Below are 23,794 nucleotides of genomic sequence, written 5' to 3'. Positions count from 1 at the left end.
TTTTGTAACATTAATTCCTTCCATTAATTCCTTCTTGATACTTTGTTAGTTCTGTTGCTATAGCATCAACTCAAGACAACAGTAACTACACAGCCATTTATATCTGCTGGACAATAAAGAAAACCTAATACATTTTTAATAGTAGATTCTGGGGCGCCTGGGTGGCTCAGTTGGTTAAGCGACTGCCTTTGGCTCAGGTCATGATCCTGGAGTCCCAGGATCGAGTCCCACATCGGGCTCCCTGCTCAGCGGGGAGTCTGCTTCTCCCTCTGACCCTCCTCCCTCTCATGCTCTCTGTCTCTCATTCTCTCTGTCTCAAATAAATAAATAAAATCTTAAAAAAAAAAAATAGTAGATTCTGTGTGTGTGTGTGTGTGTGTGTGTGGTGATTTTATACAGCTATTGCTATATCTTTGTTTTAGAAATAGCTCAGTAGGACAAATGAAAATAAAATTAAAATATGCAAATGACACCATCTTTAAATGAATAGAATACTTTTCAAGTAGATGAATATTATTATCTTCAACATCATCAACATCAAGAAAGTGGAAGGATAAGTTTCGTAAAATAGAATTATCTTCAGTTTGGATACAAAAACCTAAAAAGGAAACATATTTGAAGAGCATCTGAATAGGAGAACTGGACTGCATGTAAAATGGACCCTTAAAAAGCTTATAATTTTCATTGCATACTCTGTGATTATGCTTAATTAGTCTTTGAAATTGTCATAAATGCATATTTAATTGTGGTTATTTTATGAGCCCTAACAATTACAAAGTTCTGTGTAGTCAAACTGCAATCACATGAGTGAATAATTATGTGTTATAATATTGCTATTTATTATACATCTCTATCAGTTTATTCAGTGTAATGTGAATATCCTGTTTGCACATGACACTAAACACAAAAGTCAATTTTTTAAAACTCCACTCAAATCAACTTCATCCTAGCCAGTAGACTAGAATTGTACCAATGACTGAGTTAGAACATGGATGACTGCCTGTAAAAAGTTGTAAGCTTAATTTAGGAACAGAGGAAGTAAAGAAAAACAAAAACAATAGAAGTTCCTTTCTAGGGAAGCTTCCACATGCTTCCTTACTTCTTGTGATCATCCAACTCTGGAGGCAGTTGTCATCCAAGCCACTCATTGTATTCAACCTTCATTTCTTCAATTAACAAAGAAATGTTGAAAGTCAAATTTTGCCTTTTTCTAACTTGACAATTGTATATTAACTTAAACTCATTACCCAGACCATGTATGTATATAAGATAATGAAAAGTAGTAACACAATGTAATGAATAATAATAAAAAAGATAACATTCAACACAAATTTTATTACTAATTTATCACATAATAGTCCTGAGAAAACTATGGATGAAAGGAACTTTGTTTTAATGGCAGAAACGCCAAGCAATTTAAAATTAAATTCCAAGTATTCTCCCAATGTGAACTCTAATTTTTTTAAATTAAATTCCAAGTATTCTCCCAATGCGAACTCTAATTTTTTTTAAATTAAATTCCAAGTATTCTCCCAATGCAAACTCTAATTTTTTTAAATTAAATTCCAAGTATTCTCCCAACGCAAACTCTAATATATGGGTTATTAGAAGGGTTATTGGTAAAGATAAAAAAAACGAGCATGCTGCTAGCTAGAAACCATAAGAAATGTCAGATATTTCAAAACCATGAACAGAAAGCATGTAAAGTTCACTCTTTTCCTCTGGCATTGTTGTAATGGCCCTGGAGGACAAGTGAATGATGTATAGGATTTTTGGAGTAGGGGACGGACAGGGCAGCTACTCTCACACTGACTCGGGGAGGCTTCTGCTCCAGTTCTGAGACTTCCACCTTTCCAGGCTATTGATTGAACATGGTAGCCTCCTGATGAGTCCTACTGCCATGCTTCCGCCTCTAGCTTAAACGTGGTGAAATGCTGCCTGCCATGCCGTGGCACTGGGCAGAAAGGAGAGTGCGCTGGACAGGGAAACGAAAACAAAACAAAACAGAAACTGAGGAACAAAATGGTCATGGAGTTCTGTGCTCTTATCTATGTTTCAGGTTTATAAAATCCACTTGTCTGAAGTAACCCATGTTTTGAAGCGTTCTGGACATCAGAAATCTGATTTGATATAATGGATAAAATGTAATCACTGTGGATCATTAGCATATTAGATGGAACACCTAATTTGCAGTAAGACAGCACTAGGCTTAAATCCCCCTTCTAGCATGTTCTTGATATGATTCTTCAGTAAATTATTGAATACCCCTGAATCTTAGTTTTATCATTTTTGGAATGGGTATGACACATACTTTGCAGGGGTTTTGAAAGGATTAAATTCAGTATGTTTAACACCTAGAACAATACCTGATATATACTAGGTACACTTAACTTGTAGACCACCAGCACCAGCAGTGAAAAGCATTGCTGTCAAACACAATGGCAGAAGTTAGAGTTACCTCAGTTTCTCTTTTTCTTTCTCACTCATCCAATATACATATAGGCCTCTAGTGAAGTGCCAACCTTTATTCTTAGTCTCTCTACTTGCCTCCTCCTCATGTCAGTCTGACAACTAGTCTTTAAATTAAATCTTGGCTTTTACTTGCTCAAAAAACTTTCAATGATATACCATTATATTCAATATAAAAACCTGAATCCTTAACAAATTCTCAGTAACCTTGGAAAATTGGCTCGGCCTAAATCTTTAACCTTATCATCCACCTCTCTTCCTTTCTGCTCTACCATCCCATCACACTTGAATTTCCTTAAACAGAATAAGCTCCTTCCCACCTCAGATCATTGGCTCATCATGAACGTTCTCTAGCCAACTTTCCCCTGATGAATTCTGCCTCATCCTTTACAACTCAGTATAAGGCTGTTTTACTCTTCCACAGCATCTTACAGTCCTTTAGAATAGTTACCATATAAATACATGTATGCAAATATATTATGAATATATATAATTGTCATTTATAGTAGTAATTTATTTGCATTCAACATATTCATCTTTATTCTAAGGGCAATCTATGTCTATTTTGGTCACCATTGTATCTCCAGCGCCACCTACTATAGTTCCTGGTATAGAGTATTCAACAGTCACTCACTCTTTCACTCAACAATAAATGCTATGCACTTAAGGTACAGATGTTTAAAAAAATGCTACCAAGAAACTGCCATAGTAATGGTAGAGAAGAAAGCAACAAAACAATGACAAAATAAAAAAAATATAAAGCCAGAAACTCATAAGTACTCTAAAGGATATGAAACAGTGTAAGGGTATAGAGATGTTTGGTAGAAGAGTGTTTCTGGCAGAGGGAAGAAAGAGCAAACACAAAGGTCATCAGGTGAGATGCTTGGTGTAGTCAAACAGCAGTAAGATCGGTGTGACTGGGGGTGCCTGGGTGGCTCAGTTGGTTAAGCGACTGCCTTCGGCTCAGGTCGTGATCCTGGAGTCCCGGGATCGAGTCCCACATCGGGCTCCCTGCTCGGCGGGGGGTCTGCTTCTCCCTCTGACCCTCTTCCCTCTCACGCTCTCTGTCTCTCATTCTCTCTCTCAAATAAATAAATAAAATCTTTAAAAAAAAAAAGATCGGTGTGGCTGGAACTATGTGAATAGGGAAAATAATGGTAAGAAATGAGACTGAAAAGAAAGAGGAAAACCATGTGTGGTCTTCTTGAATCACTGAATTCATGAGTGCTGAGAGTCACAATCTTAAAAGACTATCCAAAGGAAATATGTTAATATATTACAATGTACTAGATACTTTGTCAGGACAAAATGCATTTCCACAGAGAATACTTATTCTATCATAAAGGATTCTGCAAAAGAGTTGTGATGACCAGTCACAAAGACAGAAAAAGGTAATTAATTGTATAAGGAAATTTATAATGATGCCACATAATCCTAAATAGAGGAATACTAAGATTTCAAAGGAGAGAAAGAATGCCATGAAAAGTTTTAAGATATTTCTTAGGCATGGATGAACTAAAACTGGAAACGGAGGGGTTATTTAGAATTAGATACCAGAGATTCCAGGCAAGAGAAATATCATGAGTAAAGTATAAGTGAAGGGAATTCACAGCACGTGTTTAGGAGGGGTGAAGTCAATTCCATTAATTTTTGAGGAAAAATGCCAGGGGAGTGGTTTAGAAGCTAGGTGTGGAGGACTCCAAATATGGACTGTGAATCTGCTCTTTTGAGATAAGTGTTGGATTAGGAAAACAAGCCACTCTATGTTCAATACAAGAAAGATTTGTGGACAGTGAATTGACAGGTGGTGCAAGTGAAGGTCAGGAACTTTATGTTAATGGTCTCAACCTTCAGTTCTATGTGAATTGTTCTCAAAAACACTCAGCAAAGGCACTCCATTCCCCAAGAACCTCCAGGTCTCAGTGTCCAGCAGGGAAGTACACTGCTTTCAAAGGCTTGCAAAGCAGTTATTTCAATTTTCCATTCGTCCACTTTTCTGCTTTTGGCTGCTTGTGAAGTTGTACCCTTCACCTCTTCTACTTTCCATCCCCTACATGGATGCTTGTTATTGGCAAACTCTAACCGAGAACCAAATGGAGAGAGTATTTCTGGGAGATGCAGTTCCAGGAGTCTCCTCAAAAGGCCCGATGACCTTGGAGGGAAGTGGCAGTGATGATAAGTAGAAATAGACAACCCAGCGGAGAAAGAAAGATCAGATGACTGACATAGACTTCTGGACTTCCCATTCATCTTCACAAAAAGGAAATCAACCTTAGTATTATTCTTTCATATAACCTTTAATTTGAACAGAAGACTACTACTAAAATGAAAAACAGAATGAGAAACATTTACACAACACTGTTTTAGACAGAAGTCTATTCTAACAAATATGTGAAGATGACTCTTCCTGCCATAATATTATTCAGCTACAGGAACCCAAATGTCTTTCAAAGTCCCTTCATATGACATGATTATAAAATATTTGCTATTCTTGTTATTCTCATCTGTTTCTATTTGTCACTCACTAATGCTTTTAAAATATGATGTCCAAAATTAAGCACAGGTCTCATAATGAACTCTGACTAATAATAGAGGGGGGACTATTTCCTTCAATTATTTTGGTGCTGTTTATATATTCATGCAGCCAAAGTTTAAATTAATGTTTTAGAATTAGTTTCACACTTCTACATAATACTGAGCTTCATTCAAAATTTTCCAGTATTTTGCACATGAACCACTGCCAAGTTGGGTCACCTTCCTGAATAGATTTTGAAATCATCCACACAAAATCAATAGCTGAAGCCAAATAACTGGGTGAAATTTCTAAAAGAAAGTTAGCAAAGGATATAAATAGAAAGACGCAGGCAGCTAGCAAGGTAAGATCTAGCCATTCAAGGTCAAGTTCATATCTAAAAATTTTAGCAAGGAAATTAAAAATTAGAAAAAAAAGTGTTACTTATAAAATAAGCAAATAAATAATAAGAGCCAATAAAGAATTTAGTCCCAGATGTACCAGGAAACCTGGGATGATTTGCTATATTAAAGCAGTTAAAAAGAAAAAAAACTGATAATATTATAAGTTTGCTCTCAAAGCACAGATTGAATAGATTAGATGAGGACACATGCGTGATTAAACAAGGATCAGAAGCAAAGATATGGTGAAAAATTATAACATAAGATGCAAAACAGTCATTTTAAAGTGTTAGAACTGAGAGAAAATAGTGGTGTAGGAAGAAAACTGGTCAGTAAATTTTCTTCACTAAAATGGTAATCTGTGAGCATCTTGAAAATGATGGAGCTTCATGTTTCCAAAAGAATTTGAAACCATTTAATTTTCAACAGACATGACACAACACATAATCCATTCATAGTCTCAAAAATAAATTAGAGTTGTTTAGAATGTTAAGAATATTAACTAGAACTCTTTTATATTTTGGTTTTAAATATATTTTACTATAGAATATACATTTTAAAATGTCTAAAGAAAAAATATTGTTATTGTTGTGTGATAAATTGCAGAGCAGTCCAAGCAGCTGCAGGAAAAACGTCTTTATTACTAAATTAATAATTTCAAACTAGACCAGAGGGGACCATTATCCCTCTGGATATGGAGGCATATTGTTCTTTGGCTTAGCTAAGCCAGGAACTCCTAATTGTAATGAAATGTGCATAATTAAATGACTGCAGTTGGACTTTGATATTTTGGCTGATGAACTATTTGTTTACATTGATTTTACATGGTTCATGTAATTTCAGTAGCAGTCCTATGCCCTGTCATGGAATATTTCAGAGGAAAAATTTGACAATAGAATTAAAAAGCATAGATCTCCCTCCTTTTATTTGTTTATTTTCATTTAATTTACTAATCTGCTTAAAGGATTAAAGAAGAAAAATAAAATAATATTGAAATTCTGTATAATAATAACAATTAGAAGACTTTTAAATGGCTGACAGTCATTAGTGATCTGAAAAGATGTTGAATCTTAAAATAAGAGTTTTTAATAAGTAGCAACTACAAAGCTTAATGAGATTTAACTCATATAAATTCTTCCCTTGTGTTGGAAAGGGAAAGTTCTATATTCTACAATTGGTTGTTTCAATAATAACAATCAAATCATTAATAATATTAATAATGAAAATAAGAAAAATGGCTAACATCTTATATAGGACTTACTATATGCCAGAAACTAGATTAAGTGCTTTTAGGATGATTATTTCTAGGGTATGAAATATTGTATGAATTGTTATAACTGATTATTCTATTCTAGAAAGGAAATCACATGAAAAAAAATCCCACACCACAAAGTTCACACATTTAAAGTGTGCAATCCAAATGATTTTTGGCATCTCTATAAAGCTGTTAAAATACTTATGTATATATAGAAAAAAATCAAAGAGAAGAATATAAATAGATTTAAATCATTTTTGGAATATCTACCGAGTGATATTCACTCCATTTAAGCCCATCATTAAAATGGTACAGAAAGTCAGTTATAGAAAAAAAAATGTAGAGTGGTTGGTTTAAACATCTAAATATTTTCACTTACTATAGCAGTTTCCAGGAGTTCTGAAATCCAATATTTACTCTACCAATAAATACTTTATAATATATACTGTAAGTATGATTTTTTTCATCCACAAATCATATAGGCAAAGTCATACCAAACATAATGTGCTACGATGAAAATGTATCAGTGAGCTCAGTCTGCTATAACACAATACTACTGATTGGGTAGCTTAAGGAACAGGAATTTCTTTCCCATATTCAGGAGACTGGGAAGTCTAAGATGAAGGGGTAGACTGATTGGGGTCCCTGGTGAAGGCTCTCTTCTAGAGGCTTGCAGGTGGCTGCCTTCTTACTGTGGCCTCACAAGGTGGAGAGAGAGAAGAGGCAAACTCTCTGGTATGTGTCCCTATAAGAGCACTAATCTCATCAAGAGGGACCCATCCTCAAGACCTCATCCAAACCGAATTACAACCCAAAGCCCCCATCTCCACATACTAACACATTGTGGGTAAGACTTCAACATTGAATTTTGGTCGATAACAACTTATTCCATAGTAAAAAGGTTGTAAGAAAAAAAGGCAAAAGAAAAGTTTTTTTGTGGCACAGACTGGTCACTCTTTTCTAGAAAGAAAAGGGAAAAAAAAAGGGTAGCTGTGGAAGTAGATATAAAAAGATAGATATGCCAGGAGCAATGAGAAAGATTCACTTAAACAACTTCTAAAATCTTAAGCAGTCTTTAATTGCTTTGTGGCTTTTTTTACTATTTATAGGCAATGTAGATATAAAGTCCATTATGAATACGCTTTATTTTTTTTTTACTTTGCTATTATAAAATACTATATACTACATTGTGCCCCGTAATAGAAATGTGCCAAGCTTGTAGAAGTCATTTTATTTTATTTTATTTTATTTATTTATTTATTTTTTAAAGATTTTATTTATTTATTTGAGAGAGAGAGTGAGAGAGAGCATGAGAGGGGGGAGGGTCAGAGGGAGAAGCAGACTCCCTGCCGAGCAGGGAGCCCGATGCGGGACTCGATCCCGGGACTCCAGGATCATGACCTGAGCCGAAGGCAGTCGCTTAACCAACTGAGCCACCCAGGCGCCCGTAGAAGTCATTTTAAACAGAAAGAAGTCATTCGATGCAAAGACAGTAATTGTTTTAACCTCTGATAATACAGCTCTGCCTCTATGATTAAAATATTAAATCTCCTTACCATTGTATAGCTGTGGGCTACCTTCATTAACTCAATACACCCTTGAGCGTCTGCGAAGGCTCGGATCCCCAGACAGTTGGATGGGTGCAACAGCTTCATGAGGAAGTGGCAGCACACTTCCACTACTTGGGGAAGCTGAAGAAGGCACGCTGCAGCAAGAAGGTTTTCAATGGTGTCTTCCTTTAATTCCAAGCAACCTAAACAGTAGGTGAAGAGAATTATGAAACTGTTTAAACCATGTACCATTGTATTATTTATTTATTTTTTATTTTTATTTTTTTTAAAGATTTTATTTATTTATTTACGAGAGAGAGACTGAGAGAGAGAGAGAGCACATGAGAGGGGGGAGGGTTGGGAGGGTCAGAGGGAGAAGCAGACTCCCCGCCGAGCAGGGAGCCAGATGCGGGACTCGATCCAGGGACTCCAGGATCATGACCTGAGCCGAAGGCAGTCGCTCAACCAACTGAGGCACCCAGGCGCCCCCATTGTATTATTTAAAACATTAGGCCAGTCTGCTAGAAATGACCTGAACCTAGACCCATAACCAAGATAAATATAACTCACTAAAAGCCAACAACTGTTTTAAGCATCTTGCATTTCTTACTTCATGTAATGTTCAAAATCATCTAGTACGTACTAATTACCTGTGTCCACTTCAGAAGGAACTATGCTTGCTCCTTTTGTTGTGAATTAAGAAAAAAAGAAGAATAAAAAGTAAGTTTCACAAAACGTGTCTACAAGCTTTGGAGACCAAAGGTTCATGAAGTTTCTGACAATACATTCATGTGTTTATTAGTATGAAGCACCTATGTGTGGATAATGAATATATGTATATAGATAATTATGTAAATTATCTATATACATATATAATACATGTATTGTAGATTGCTAATATTGTATTTAACTCACCATACCCATGATTATAATTTTCTATATTTTTTCTTTTTTTTTATCAGTTAACCTAAAAAATTGAGATCTCTTAGTGCTTCTTTTATCTAACGACTGGAATAATTTATTAATGAATGGGGCTATTCCTGTAATGTTTGTAAAACATTCCCGTGAAGGCTTCCAGGCTTAACTATTTGGGGTTAGGTTTCATTTAGCAATTTAACACATTTGTTTTAAAGATTTTATTTATTTATTTGACAGAGAGAGACACAGCGAGAGAGGGAACACAAGCAGGGGGAGTGGGAGAGGGAGAAGCAGTCTTCCCGGTGCTCAATCCCAGGACCCCGGGACCATGACCTGAGCCGAAGGCAGATGCTTAATGACTGAGCCACCCAGGTGCCCTGCAATTTAACACATCTTTAATAAGTTTATTCCCCATTCAGATTTTCTATGTGTCACTCAGTATTGAGTGAATATTTCTAAGTCATACAAATGGCTTATTCCATCTTAGTTTTTGTGGCACAGACTGCTACCCTTCACTAGAAATAGATTCACTCATTTTCCTGAACACAGGGCCAGGCCACATGTTAATATCGTGATACCTGTCAATGGACTATGAGTAAAGGGTTGTGTATTACTACCACACCAAGGCATTTACGACATGAATGTGCTTCATCCAAGCTCTCTTTGTCTCCTATCAGCAAAGTAAACATGACATAAAACCCTGGTGGATGGAGGATGCACAAAGAGTAAGGAGCCTGGGTACCTGAATCTACATCAAGAAGTACTAGTTTCAAATAATAATATTAAATATTTAAACTAATAATACTTAAATAATAAACTCCAGTACGCAAATACATTTTTAGTTTTATTGGTTTATTGGTTTTATTGATTCTTGCAGTCCAATCTACTCTAAATTGTAGTTTTAATTTTATTTTAGTTAGTGTGTATCTAAAATTATGGGAAATTTTTCATACTATGGATTTTTTAGTTTTGCCTTCTGTCATCCTTATTTTGTTAAATTAACCTATTTTTCAGTGGATTGCTTAATCATTTCAGAGAATCAACTTTTTTGGGTCTTATTAATGCATAATATAAAGTAATAGTAATGAACTTGAGTTTTTAGAAAATTTATTTTTATTAATTTTGCTCAGAAATTATTGACCTTGCTAAATATGGAAATTCTGGAAAAGTATTGCCTATTTTTATGGAAATGATTCTTCCTCCTTACTTTTGCTTCTTCAGTTTTCTCTTAGACACTATTATTAAGGGCTATGTATTGGATCAAATCATTCTGTCCTCCATATCTATAATTTCTTTATGTATTCCATTCACTAATTCTCTCTCCAGTATACTTAATATTTTGTTTAAACTTGATATGTTAAACTTTAGAAATATTTTATTTTTACTTCTAGAAGTTCTCTCCATGAGAATTATTTGTATTCAATTTATATTTTCATATCTACCTTAAACTCATACTTTTTGCTATATCTTATACACTGTTTAACCTTGACTTATTAAAAATTTAAATAACTTTTAATAGAATTTCTACCAATAGGAATTATTCATTTCACAGAATTTTTAATTAATTCATAAACATCAATTTTTATTCCTGAGTTTTAATAATGTCATTCTTTTTCTTTGATCATGGATTCATTTTATTTCTACTGCTCTGTCTTTATATAACTTTACCACATTCAGTTTTTTTTTTAATTTTTTAAAGATTTTCTTTATTTATTTGAGAGAGAGAGAACATGAGTGGGGAGAGGGAGAAATGAAGACTTCTTCATTTTAAAGTATTTTTTTCCTTTATAATTAGTAATCTGTTGGGTGGGGGATAACATTGCTTTCAAACATGACATTTCACCTATAAATTAAAATGTTTAATAGTTAAAGAGTATTATATTTTATTTATGAGTGTCACTGATAGAATAAGACGGCAAAGGAATCTAAAGCATGCTTCCAAGTGTAGCAAGGGATTTAATGAAAAAAAAACAGGTAAAGTGGAAACAATAAGTTGAAAGGAACAGTGTATAAGAACAAAATTAAAATACTTTTTTATTATGTATTAATTTCCAATTAAATTAGCTACCTAAAGTTTAATTTTAATATAAAAGAGGGACATTATCAATAATAAAAGTTATTTTTAAACATACAAGATTTTGATAAATGCACAAGGATCCTATTACTCGGATATTATCAACTAATAGAATATTGAGTATCATAGGTCAGTTCAGCAGAGGACACATTTGCCAATACCATTCTTGGAGGTTTTTACATTTCACATTATCATTCAATAATAATGTCAAACAAAATATTCATCTGAAGTTGAAAGATTCATACAAACTCGAATGATTTTAAGATAAATTATGTCAGTGCAGCTATTGATACAGATTTTAGGGTATGATATTATAGTAAGCACCATAATGAAGTATTCTATGGGTTATAGAAACCTGTATTTTATAGATTCTAAATGATTTATGAAATGTGTACCTAAACTTATAAGGATAAAAATATGAAATAAAAAGGAGATAACATGACTACATTAAAATCTGTTATTTATAAGTGATTATAAGCGTAACAACTATTTTTTTAAAGATTTTATTTACTTATTTGACAGAGAGAGACACAGCGAGAGAGGGAACACAAGCAGGGGGGGTGGGAGAGGGAGAAGCAGGCTTCCTGCTGAGCAGGGAGCCCGATGCGGGGCTCGATCCCAAGACCCCGGGATCATGACCTGAGCCGAAGGCAGACGCTTAACGGCTGAGCCACCCAGGTGCCCCTGCATAACAACTTTTGATATCATTTATATCTTTTAAAATATTGTGATGATTTCAGACCTTCAGGGGAATTTTACCTAAAACTTTCAGTAAGATTGCCAAAAAGATGTTTATATGCTTCCTAGCATGGGTCCTGTGAAAATCAGATAAAAGAGATAAATGAAGATGGGGCATGGCTTTTATAGATTCTATTTTGATTTCAGAACATTAGGAGAATAACTTCCTTTAATTTTAACTAATTGTTTTCTGTATTTTTAAGATTTATTTATTGGAGAGAGAGCACAGGAGCAGGGGGGGAGAGGCAGGAAGAGGGTGAAGCAGACTCCCTGCTGACCAGAGAGTCTGATGCAGGACTGGATCCCAGGACACTGGGATCCTGACCTGAGCCTAAGGCAGATGCTTAACTGACTGAGCCACCCAAACGCCCCTATTAACTAGCTGTTTTCAATAGCAATTATACAGAAAAAAAATTAACACGGTAGCTCTGGCCTACTATTTTTGAAAAGGCCTGCTTGCAAGATTTGCCCTTGACAGGTGTCTGAAAAATTAGATTTCAAAGGGGTCCCCACCATTAACTAATACAAATGGCTCATTGTACCTAAAGTGTTTGTATAAACAATGTGGCTTATGCTGAACACCTGCTTTCCTTCTGGGAGTCTTGAATTTGGGCACATGCTAAGCAGAGGCAGCCTATGTGATCAGATCTCCATAAAAACCCAGGGCACTGAGTCTCTAATGAAACTCCCTGGTTGGCAACAATTCACATGCTTTGTCACATCTCATTGAAGAGGACATGAAGTGTGCCCTGTGTGATTCCACTTGGAATGGAGCTTTTGGAAGTTTGTGCCTTGTTTCTCTGGGGCTTCACCCGGTTCCCTTCCCTGACTGTGCACTGAATCCTTTTGCCATAACAAATCATGACCATTGGTATGACTATGTGCTGAGTCCTTTGAGCCATCCTAGTTCAGTGATTTACTATATCTGTTGGTAGATGGCTATATTGCTGACAGACAACTGAGCACCAATACATGATTGAGCTTTGTTCCAAAACACCAGAAAATATTCTCAGCCAAGTCCAGCCAATTGACAAGCCACAAACTTATAAACTAAATAAATGGTTAATGTTTTAAGACATTAGACTTGGGGCAAAAAGTTTGGGGTCAAGCAACTCTTATGCATGAAAAGCTAACTTACAGAACACAAAATAATAAATGTGATGGGCTAATGAAAGAAAAAAGATTACTCAGAATGGATCATAGTCCTAAATGTAAAAACTAAAACTATAAGTCTTCTATAAGAAAACAGAACATTTTTATGACCTTAAGTTAAAGATTTCCTAGATAAGACATCAAAAACATAATCGACAAGAAAAAAATGTTAGGGGCGCCTGGGTGGCTCAGTTGGTTAAGCGACTGCCTTCGGTTCAGGTCATGATCCTGGAGTCCCGGGATCGAGTCCCGCATCGGGCTCCCTGCTCGGCAGGGAGTCTGCTTCTCCCTCTGACCCTCCCCCCTCTCGTGCTCTCTCTCTCATTCTCTCTCTCTCAAATAAATAAATAAAAAATCTTTAAAAAAATGTTAAATTGGACTTCATAAAAATCACTGCAAAGGACAATATTAAAGGGACAAAAAGATGAACCACAGACTGGGAAAAAAATGTTTGCAAAATCATATGTCTGGTAAAGTACTTGCATCTAGAATACATAAAGAACTCTCAAACTCAATAACAAGAAAAAAAAATTTAATGGGCCAATGATCTAAACAGATGTTCCATAAAAGAAGATACATGGATGCAAATGCTCCACATTATTAATGTTTAGGTGGAAGGAAGCTAAAAGCACAATGAAATACCAGCACAGATGCATCAGCACTGCTGGTGGAAATGTGAAATGGTGTATCCATGTTGGAAAACAGTCTTACAATTTCACCTCTTAAATGACTCAGCCATTTCACTCCTAAGTATTAACCCAAGAAAAAATAAAACAATATGTTGATATAAAAGCCTTGTATATGAATGTTGATAGTGGATTTATTTTGTAATAGCCAAACACTGGAAACAACCTAAATGTTCATTAACAAGTGAATGGATGAACAAATTGTAGTACAGTAGTTCCCTTTATCTGTGGGGTATCTTTTCCAAGACCTCCAGGGGATTCCTGAATCTGTCGATTCCTGAAACCATGGATAGTACTTAACGTTATATATACTGTTTTTTTTTTCTATACATACATACTTATGATAAAGTTTAATGTACAAACTAAGCACAGTAAGAGATTAACAAAATAACCAATAATACAATAGAACAGTTATAACCATATACTGTAACAAAGGTTGTGTGAATGTGGTCTCTCTGTACTCTGCTGTACTCACCCTTCTTTTTATGATGATGTAAGATGATAAAATGCCTATGTGATGAGATGAAGTGAGGGGAATGAGGTAGGCATTGTGACCTCACGTGACCTTACTGTTGACCTTCTGACAATGTGTCAGAGGGAGGATCATCTGGCTTGGATAGCTGAAACTGTTGAAAACAAAACTGCAAATAAGGGGGGCTACAATGAAATACTACTCATAAAAAGGAAAGAACGATTGATACATGCAACATCATGGTGAAGTATGCTGAGTGCAAAATAATTATGTTGAATAAAAGAAACCAGACAAAAAAAATAAACCTTATGACCCAACTTAATTAAAAGCCTTAAGCATTTACACTATTATGACATAAATCAGATCATCAGTACCTGAGGATGGAGTCGGGGCAAGGAGGGGCAACAAGATGGATCAGAAAAGTGGGTGATGAATATAGTCATTACTCTGATTATGGTAAGGGTTTTATGGGTGTATACATATGTCAAAAAGTCAAATCGTATACCTTATATATATGCAGTTTATTGTATGTCAATTATTCGTTAATAAAGACTTTAAAAGGAATACTTAAATGCCAGCAAAGATGAGTTGGGCAGACTAGTACCTATATTTTCTGAGGGCTTTAATTCAAACTTTACTAAGAAAATCACAAAGATATTATATTATAATTTAGAGAAATTGTGTGTTATGTGTTAAATTTTTTTCTTAAGAGTTTACAATATATAGAACATATTATATTTATGGCAATTTCATATATGCTATTACCATTTAAAATACCTGATCAAGATATTGTTAAAATAATCTTATAAATGTAAATCTAACATATAAAGTGGTGTGTGGGTGTGTGCATATGTTAGTATCTTTATCCTCCCAGATCAACCCTTGAAAAGTGATTCAGAGATGTTAAGTCAATGTAATAAGCCAAAGGATATGTAAGTTACTTGTTTGTAAAAACAAATAGTCCAAATTCAAATACTGAATTTAGCATTACACTTCATAATAATTTAGATCATATTTTAGCAGGCACTTCTTCCTTTTCTGTAAAAAAAAAAAAAAAGAAATTTTTTTGATTTTCACAGGTAATCTATAGACTAATTTTTTCAAGTTACTTATGGTAACTTTGGATGCAAATTTGGAAGATATAAGCATTGTTTGTTTCAAAGAGTTAAAATATTCTATTTTTTTCAACTTGGAATATATCCAATGAAACAACCATTTGTAAAGGTCAGAAGGCACAAATGGAATATTAGTGAGTGTTGAGCTTGAGTGCACACAAATTGAGATACCTCATGCATGATATTTTTTCTTTATATATATATATATATGTTTTTATATATATATAGAACCTGGCTTTCATAGATAGATAGATAGATAGATAGATAGATAGACAGATAGACAAAACCTGGCTATTTCTGTGACAGTCTTACATGGTAAAAAGGCAAAAATCTGCCAAATATTTGACTTAAAATTGAACCTAAAAAGAAGACATGAATACTGTTAATGAAAAAATCATAATTCTACACATACATTCAAAGTTAATTGTTAAGGCATAATGTTCACAAATGGCGTTAGATATGCAAATAGGGAAAATCTACATGTTTTTACTTCAGGTGCCATAGAAAATTAGCTTAAAAATATCTGATACCTACGTGAAACTTTGGATACCTCCGGAGCCTGTGACTATAACAGAAAGTCCTGAGAAAACTTTCCTAAATAATAAGGACATTGTTATAATCTCTTTTGACAAGTGCAGAGGAAGGTTGTCTCCAGAAAAAATTAATTGAAAGGCTCAACACATCATCAGAAAGCAACCATCTTCTTAAGTGCCTTGTTTCCCTCATAGCTGCCACAGTTTCAAGCTTCGGATTCAGACAGGAGAGAAATTGGTCCTTCCTGCATGTGTCTCTTGAATCAGTGAAGAAATCTTAACCAAAATTTCCCAGAAATCTTTCTTCCACGTTGCCTTGACAAAAATTATATCACATGACCACGCCTAACTCAATAATTACTAATGGGCTAAAACCCCAATAATTGATTTTGACCGTATATGAATTAGATTGATAGAATTAGAGTCAACTTTGGGAATAGGAAGGGAATGCCTTTTAAATAGGGTACCTCCGAATGCATGCTACGTATATGTATAGTCTCACTATAAGTAAAACTAAAGCTACTGAGTAGTCCAAATATGTATCAATAGACTTACAGTGATTTTCTAGAAGAGAATATACTTAAATTTACACTGTATTGGATGAAAATATGTAAAATAGGATGGGGTGGAAAAAGTGAAGATTATAGAAGAATGTGAATTTAAGCTGTATTTTTTTTTTGGATTTTTATTTATTTATTTTTTATTCTTATGTTAATCCCCATACATTACATCATTAGTTTTAGATGAAGTGTTCCATGATTCATTGTTTGTGCATAACACCCAGTGCTCCATGCAGAATGTGCCCTCCTCAATACCCACCACCAGGCTAACCCATCCCCCCACCCCCCTCCCCTCTAGAACCCTGTTTGTTTTTCAGAGTCCATAGTCTCTCATGGTTCGTCTCCCCCTGATTTCCCTCCCTTCATTCTTCCCCTCCTGCTACCTTCTTCTTCTTCTTTTTTTTTTTTTCTTAACATATATTGCATTATTTGTTTCAGAGGTACAGATCTGAGATTCAACAGTCTTGCACAATTCACAGCGCTTACCAGAGCACATACCCTCCCCAGTGTCTATCACCCAGTCACCCCATCCCTCCCACCCCACCCCCCACTCCAGCAACCCCCAGTTTGTTTCCTACAATATTTTTAATGGTAAAGTGGTATCCTATTGCCAACTGTGCTTTATAACTATATTTTATCTATAAAATCAGTTACATGAAAAAAGAATGCATTTTTCTAGATAGATGAAAAATTGCCTATAAAATCCATAAAGTAAATTAATCTATCCATCCATTTCTATCTTCAGTGGAAAGAAAGAAAAATAATATCATTACCATACTAGAATTGAAACAAAATTAAAAATTAATATTTAAGTAATTCATAGAAAAACTTTTTTCCTAAAATACTTCAAATTTACAGAAAACTTGTAAAGATAGTAGAGACTTCTCATATAATACATACCTATTTTCTTTAGTTATTAACATTTTACATTAGTATGATACATATGTTAAGGGACCAATACTGTTATATTATTATTAACTAAGTCAATACTTTACTCTCATTTACTTGGATTTTTTACGGATTGCCCTTTTTCTGTTTCAGGATCCCAGGCGGGATACCATATTTCATGTGGTCATTTTGCCTCCTTAGGATCCTCTTGGTTGTGACAATTTCTCAGACTTTCCTTGTTTTTGATGACTGACAGTTTTGAGGAGTTCCGGTTAAATATTTTATAGAACATCCCTCAATTGGGATTTGTCTAATTATGATTACACTGGGATACGAGTTTTGGTCTCATCACATCATATCAAGGGTACATACTATCAACATGACTTATCACTATTGATGTTAACTTTGATCACTTAACAGATGTAATGGCCGCTTTTGGGTATCCAACTTGAACAAGGGAAAACTGAGTAAGGTAAAAGAACCCACAGTGACCCCTGGGCTGAATACAAACAGGGCCATTAGGCGACCTACCTCAAAATATCCATAAGCCCTAGGTGAACAATGAGTTACTTATACCCAGACACAGATACCAAAAAGGAAATTTCCATATGTTCCCATACCTCCTCACCTTTCCTTCCTTAACTACAAGCCCCCAACTCTGCCTTCAGGCAGTCTCTCCCTTGCAGTCCTGCTCACTGCTCCCTTACAGTGTATTCAGTAAACTTCTTTCTTTATTATTCTTTTTTATTCTTATTATTCAGTAAACTTCTATCTCCTTTGTTCTGCCTTGAGTGAATTTTTTCACCACTTGTGCATCTGGCCTCCACACAATCAGGTCACCCCACAGTAGAGGTGGGGTTTGTCATGTTTCTCCACTGTAAAATTACCCTTTTATCTCCTTTTCCATACTGTGCTTTTGGAAGGAGGTCCCTATGCACAGCCACACTTAACGAATGGGGTGTTATGCTCCATTTCCTTGAGGGCAGATTAATTACATAAATGATGTGGAACTCTGCATGAGAGATTTGTATATTCTTGGTTATTTATTTACTTAATCATTTATTTACTTCATAATTTACTTAATAATTTATTTATATCAACAAATTACTACATTTTTTGAGTGTCTCAAAAATGGCAGGAGAGTTAAGAAAATTTTGGTTTACATCATTTTATTCTTTTTAGTAGGCTTACATGTCTTTTTAACAGTTACCAAAACAAAGTGATTTTTACTGCACTTTGGACTTTTGCTATCATCAAATTATTCCTTATTCTAATATGCATCACATTACTGGCTCCCTGGTCCCTCTCTTCACCTCTTGTCTGGAAGAAAATCCTGTTTGCGAACCAGTTTTAGAAAACAGAATGACAAGCTATGCCTGGAAAATCCTATCAACTTAGAGCTTATTAATAAATAATGTCTTATGTGGATTCCAGCCATAAGAAAAGCACGGTTTATGTTTTTTGAGCACTAAATATATCTCAGAGTGTTAGAAAATTCAGGGAAATATCTGTGCAAGGACCAGTGAATACACAGTTGTAATAATAAAGGCCATTATTTTTCTAAATCTACCTGCACACCTTTTTCTTCAAAAAGTCCAATGGGTATCAGGCCAGATGTTCTCATTTACCTAAATTGTCTTAAATCTAGTGTTTTCACATGTCTATCATTTGGAAAGAACAGGAATTGTTTGCTGAGAAAAATCTTGAGTTTTTCTGAACATTCACTTCACCCACATTCATTCATAGGTGTTTAGCTTACTTGACTTTCACCACAGAGTAGACCCCTTTTTTTCAGTATATCATAGCTTGTAGCTCTGTCCTTAATAAACTACATAGATTTTTTTCTACTCCCAGTACTTGCTAGAGTGTTTAGTGTAACACAGGCTGTCACTCAATACTCAAGGAAATTTTAGTTGTGAGAAAAATAAAAAATAAAAAGAATCAACTCATAGTTATCCGAGTTATCCAAACTTCTACTGTAAGTAACATAATTGGTCAACTGGTAAATCAAACACACCACAAATATACTCATTTGGCCATTACAGAATTTAATATTTTAGGATACTTTTAGGTGGAACATGTTCTTTTGAGTTCACCATCAGTAACACTGATCTCTCTCTCTCCTTAAGGGAGAGAGAGTGGGGGGGGGGGCAGAGGGGCAGAGGCAGAGGGAGAGAGAGAATCTTAAGAAGGCTCCACATGCAACGCAGAGCCCAACCTCATGATCCTGAGATCATGACCTGAGCCGAAATCAAGAGTCTGGCACTTAACCAACTGAGCCATCCAGGTGCCCCAATACTAATCTCTTTAAATTAAAGGTACTTTCAACCCAACTGAGTTTTATCCCTGGATTTTAATATTTTACTGTTTGATGCATGAAATTTTTAGTAATCTGTGTGTCTGTGCAATATCATTTGAATTTGAATCAGCCAACAGAAGAAATTGTTCTGTAATTCATTGTTATATCCACTTTTGGCATGTTAGTGAAGATGTCTGAAGTACATCATACGGTGTTTTACAAATATTCAAATATTCAAAAATATTCTTCTCAGATTTCAATATTAGAAACTTGTGTTTATGTTGAGCAAAATCCTTGTTTTTATTTTATAACTGATTATGCTTCTTTCTTTATCTTGGTGCCTGAGAAGCTAAAACAAATTGGTATGTAATTTCTATGAATACAAACAATCTTAAGACTCTTACGGTGTAAATCACACCAGGGTGTTGTGGATTTGAATTTGAATGCCTCTTTCAGGTCTTCTTTACTTGATGTCCAAAGCCTTATTATACATCAGAGATACTGAGGCACAAAATTAAGACCAAATCAGTCTTGTGGCTTCTGTAAATGACTTTTTATATTTGTTCTTCCTTTATTGTTCTCCTTCAGTCAGTAAAACAGAGGGGAGATTGAAAGGGGTAAGTATAAGAAAATATATCTGCTCACCGGACAGATGTTACAGTAACATTATGGAGAAGTATGTTCTTATAGAACTAGGTTGAATTGAAGTTATCTACAAAGTTACTCCAGCTTGGAATGCTTAAAGATTTTATGCACTAACTTGGCCGGTTGTGACGTGGAAATAAAAAAAGCTGCAGTTTTGATATGTTGTCATCTGGCAATCTGCCCAGATTGAGAGTTCTCCTGGCAGCAGCCATACTACCCACTTCCTCTGTACTCCCAGCCTTCTGAGTTGCTGGATGTTTTTATGTTTGTTTAACAGATAATTTTCTTTGGAGTACTATTCTGACTCTCAAAATATGTTTAATATGCTATCTTATTCCTTTTCTGCCATCAAATAGATCATTTTCAGAGATTTACCACTTTGATTTTCTGACTATAAGCATTCATATTTTTCTTGAAATCTTCACATCTAATAGCCCATAATCATAATCAATATTTCTTAGCCTCAAAATAGTTACGAAGTGTTATTGGAGGAATATACAGTTAACTCTCTAATATATGTCAAAACACCACCCTATACATTATTGATACCTTATTTCCCTCTCTTAATGTATTTTACTTTGAAGCTATTTTGTGACACGGCAAATTTAAATTAAATACATATAAAAAACGAAGTTTGTGCTTGAGGTCCTAAATATATTTTCCTTAACTTAACTTGATAAGCAAAATAATAATGTGTCAAAAAAATTTTAAGATTTCTTATTGCAATGCCCATTTATCAGAAAGTAAACTATATAAGTCCAGGAAAACACATGAAAATAATTAATGACATATATTTCAAAGTATTGTTTACATTTTGTAGACATGAATGAATTAGAAATGAAAATGTTATATGTTAAAGTGATTTTTACAATTCTTCTCACAAGACTGAACTTTCATTACTAGTCCAGATTTTCCTTATTGATACTTTACAGTACCCCCACCGCCCACTTCCCCATCCCCCCCAACTCCCCACCACACACACACACACACACACACACACACACACACACTCCTAAACATTTCTCCAAAGAAGAAGAAAAGACCGGGCGGGAACAGACATCAGACTCGCATGAATGTCATTTAGCGGAATATTTTCTCTGGTGGAGGAATACAATACAAGAGGGCTACAATAGAGCTATAATGGTCTAAGAAAGCTCAACCACACAGTATAAAGTAGTCAGAGATCAGGGTATTCCTTTAGAATGTCTTGAGCATACCATCCACTTCTGGCTGAAGTTTTCCCTGCTGGGTAGCCCTTACCATCCTTTATCTGAGGCAGAGAAAGCATTTAAAATCAAAGTTCTTAGAGTTCTCTTTATGAATTTCCTGTCTCCAACATGAAGGGGAAGCCTCTACTGAGTGAAGGTGGCAAAGCTGACAAAATGGTGATTTACGGAAGTCTTCAGAAGGGGGCAGTGACTGGAGTTGTTTTATTTGCTTGTTTTTGCTTGTTTATTGCTTTTAGTTGTCTTTTCCACCACATACTATCTGAGGAAAGAATCCTCTCTATCAAATTTTAAATGCAAAGTATTGAAAAATAATCAAAACACAACTACAGTAGTATTTTTAAAGATATGCATTGTTCAGAAACATATGTGAAGTTGGTGCTACATTTTTCCCAGCTACATGATAAAGGTGAATATTATCAGAAGTAACACAGATGTGTGTAAAACATCCTGAAAATGTTAAATGTTAAACATGTAGTGTTTCTTATAATTCTTCTTATTTACATAAAAACAACAAAACAAAATTAGACTTAAATTTGCAAAGTTATGAAATTGTGAATGTCCAAGCCTGAGGATGATCAGTGCTTCAGTGCTGTGATCAATCTCAAATAATTCTCCATTTGTAGTATCTACATACTTTCATCAGGTTATTCATGATTTTGTGGAAAAGGAAAGTAATTATAAGAAAAAATATATATATATATTTTTTAAGATTTTATTTATTTATTTGACAGAGAGAGAATGAGAGAGAGAGCACATGAGAGTGGGGAGGGTCAGAGGGAGAAGCAGACTCCCTGCCGAGCAGGGAGCCCAATGTGGGACTCGATCCCGGGACTCCAGGATCATGACCTGAGCCGAAGGCAGTCGCTTAACCAACTGAGCCACCCAGGCGCCCCGAAAAAAATATATTTGATGGCAGTTGGTACTAGGTAAATGGAAGGTGGTAATAACAAAGGTACATATAAGAGGCATTCCCTCTCATTTTAATCAGGCAGAAGTTTGAATAACTTCAGCTCTAGCAGAAAGGACACTGGAATGCCATTGGGAAAACTGGACCATGCTCTCACATCCGTGGAATTTTGTTGCCTTCTATATCAAGGTATTTTCATTTTTGTAACTGACAATAAGATTTGATTAGTTGCCCATCTCAGGATATTACTGTGTGGAATGAGATAAAATATGCTAAAATAATGAATGTAATACATGATAAAAACATAATTAAAATATATAAGGCAGTAAAATTAGAAATAAGTGGTTTAAAAAAAGTATCACTAAAAATGTATACCAAATTATATATAGGAATTAGAATTCATACTATAATACTAACACATATAATAAATCAGTTTCAAAATTATTAAATGTTGACCAAGTGATGATTCCCTCCCCAGTTTTGTCTCCAATTTCATTTTTTATAATGGATTGTGCAAAGGATTTGATGGAACTTATAAAAACATCCATTACAAATAATCATCATAATTGAGTGCTTATAATATGCTCAGCATTATGCTAAACCCACATAGTTTTATTAGTTCATTTACATAGACATTATTATTTTCCTTTCTTAGAGTTGATAATATTAAAAATCTATAAAGCTAAGTAAGTTGTCCAAGATATCTAAGTATAAAATGGGGGAGCACAAGGAATACAATCAAAATACTTGAGAAGTAAGAAATAAGTACATGCCAATTAGAATAAATGCCCAACAATTTGAATGAATACTGGGTTGACACATCTCGGTGAGTTTTGGTTGAATATTAGTCCTGGTGAAGGCCAAAGAAAAGTCCACATGTTTCTGATGTTAAATTCTACATACTACCCTGCAAGTACAACAGAATCAAGTGTGCAGATATTTTGGGATCAGAATGAAGGTGAAGTGACCCTGAGAAAATACAGTCAAATATGAGATTGATGCACAAAAACACATAACGTGTACTCTGCACACATGCCATGGTGACATAGGATTCAGTGCCTGCCTTCCTAGGATCCAGAGCAAAATGTAGGGCCCAAAGGACATGTAAACAGTTTCCCTATACAATCCCTAGTACCCACAGGAAAATGTAAAGAATTATAAAATTGTGAGTAACAATAAAATGAAATCCAAGATTTTATAAGAAAGTAGATTATAGGATGAGACCTGGGAGATTTTCCTTACTTGGGGACCCGGAAAGTAAATGTGAATTACAGGGCAGAAGAGACATAACCTTTCTTCTACTGCTAGTAAATATTAAGTTTCACATACCAATTTCTTTTTCAATCTGTCTATGAAATCCCATAGCATGAAGCCAAGATGCAGTTCAGTAA

General features: G+C 34.9%; 1 protein-coding gene across 2 annotated transcripts in view; it reads right to left on the bottom strand.

Annotated features, from left to right (window-relative positions):
* The window catches only part of KLHL1 (kelch like family member 1), a 352,516-nt gene that overhangs the window by 188,891 nt on the left and 139,831 nt on the right, over positions 1-23,794 (bottom strand). For both annotated transcript variants that reach the window (XM_021697925.1, XM_021697926.1), the window contains one exon: positions 8,194-8,390. In XM_021697925.1, coding sequence (XP_021553600.1) covers positions 8,194-8,390 — 197 coding nt within the window. The remainder of the gene's footprint in view (positions 1-8,193; positions 8,391-23,794) is intronic.

The sequence above is a fragment of the Neomonachus schauinslandi genome, chromosome 3, assembly GCF_002201575.2.
Source record: "Neomonachus schauinslandi chromosome 3, ASM220157v2, whole genome shotgun sequence".
In the NCBI taxonomy this organism is placed as follows: Eukaryota; Metazoa; Chordata; class Mammalia; order Carnivora; family Phocidae; genus Neomonachus; species Neomonachus schauinslandi.
The sequence above is the reverse complement of the archived record's forward strand: the minus strand, read 5'-3'. Positions and strand labels throughout refer to the sequence as shown.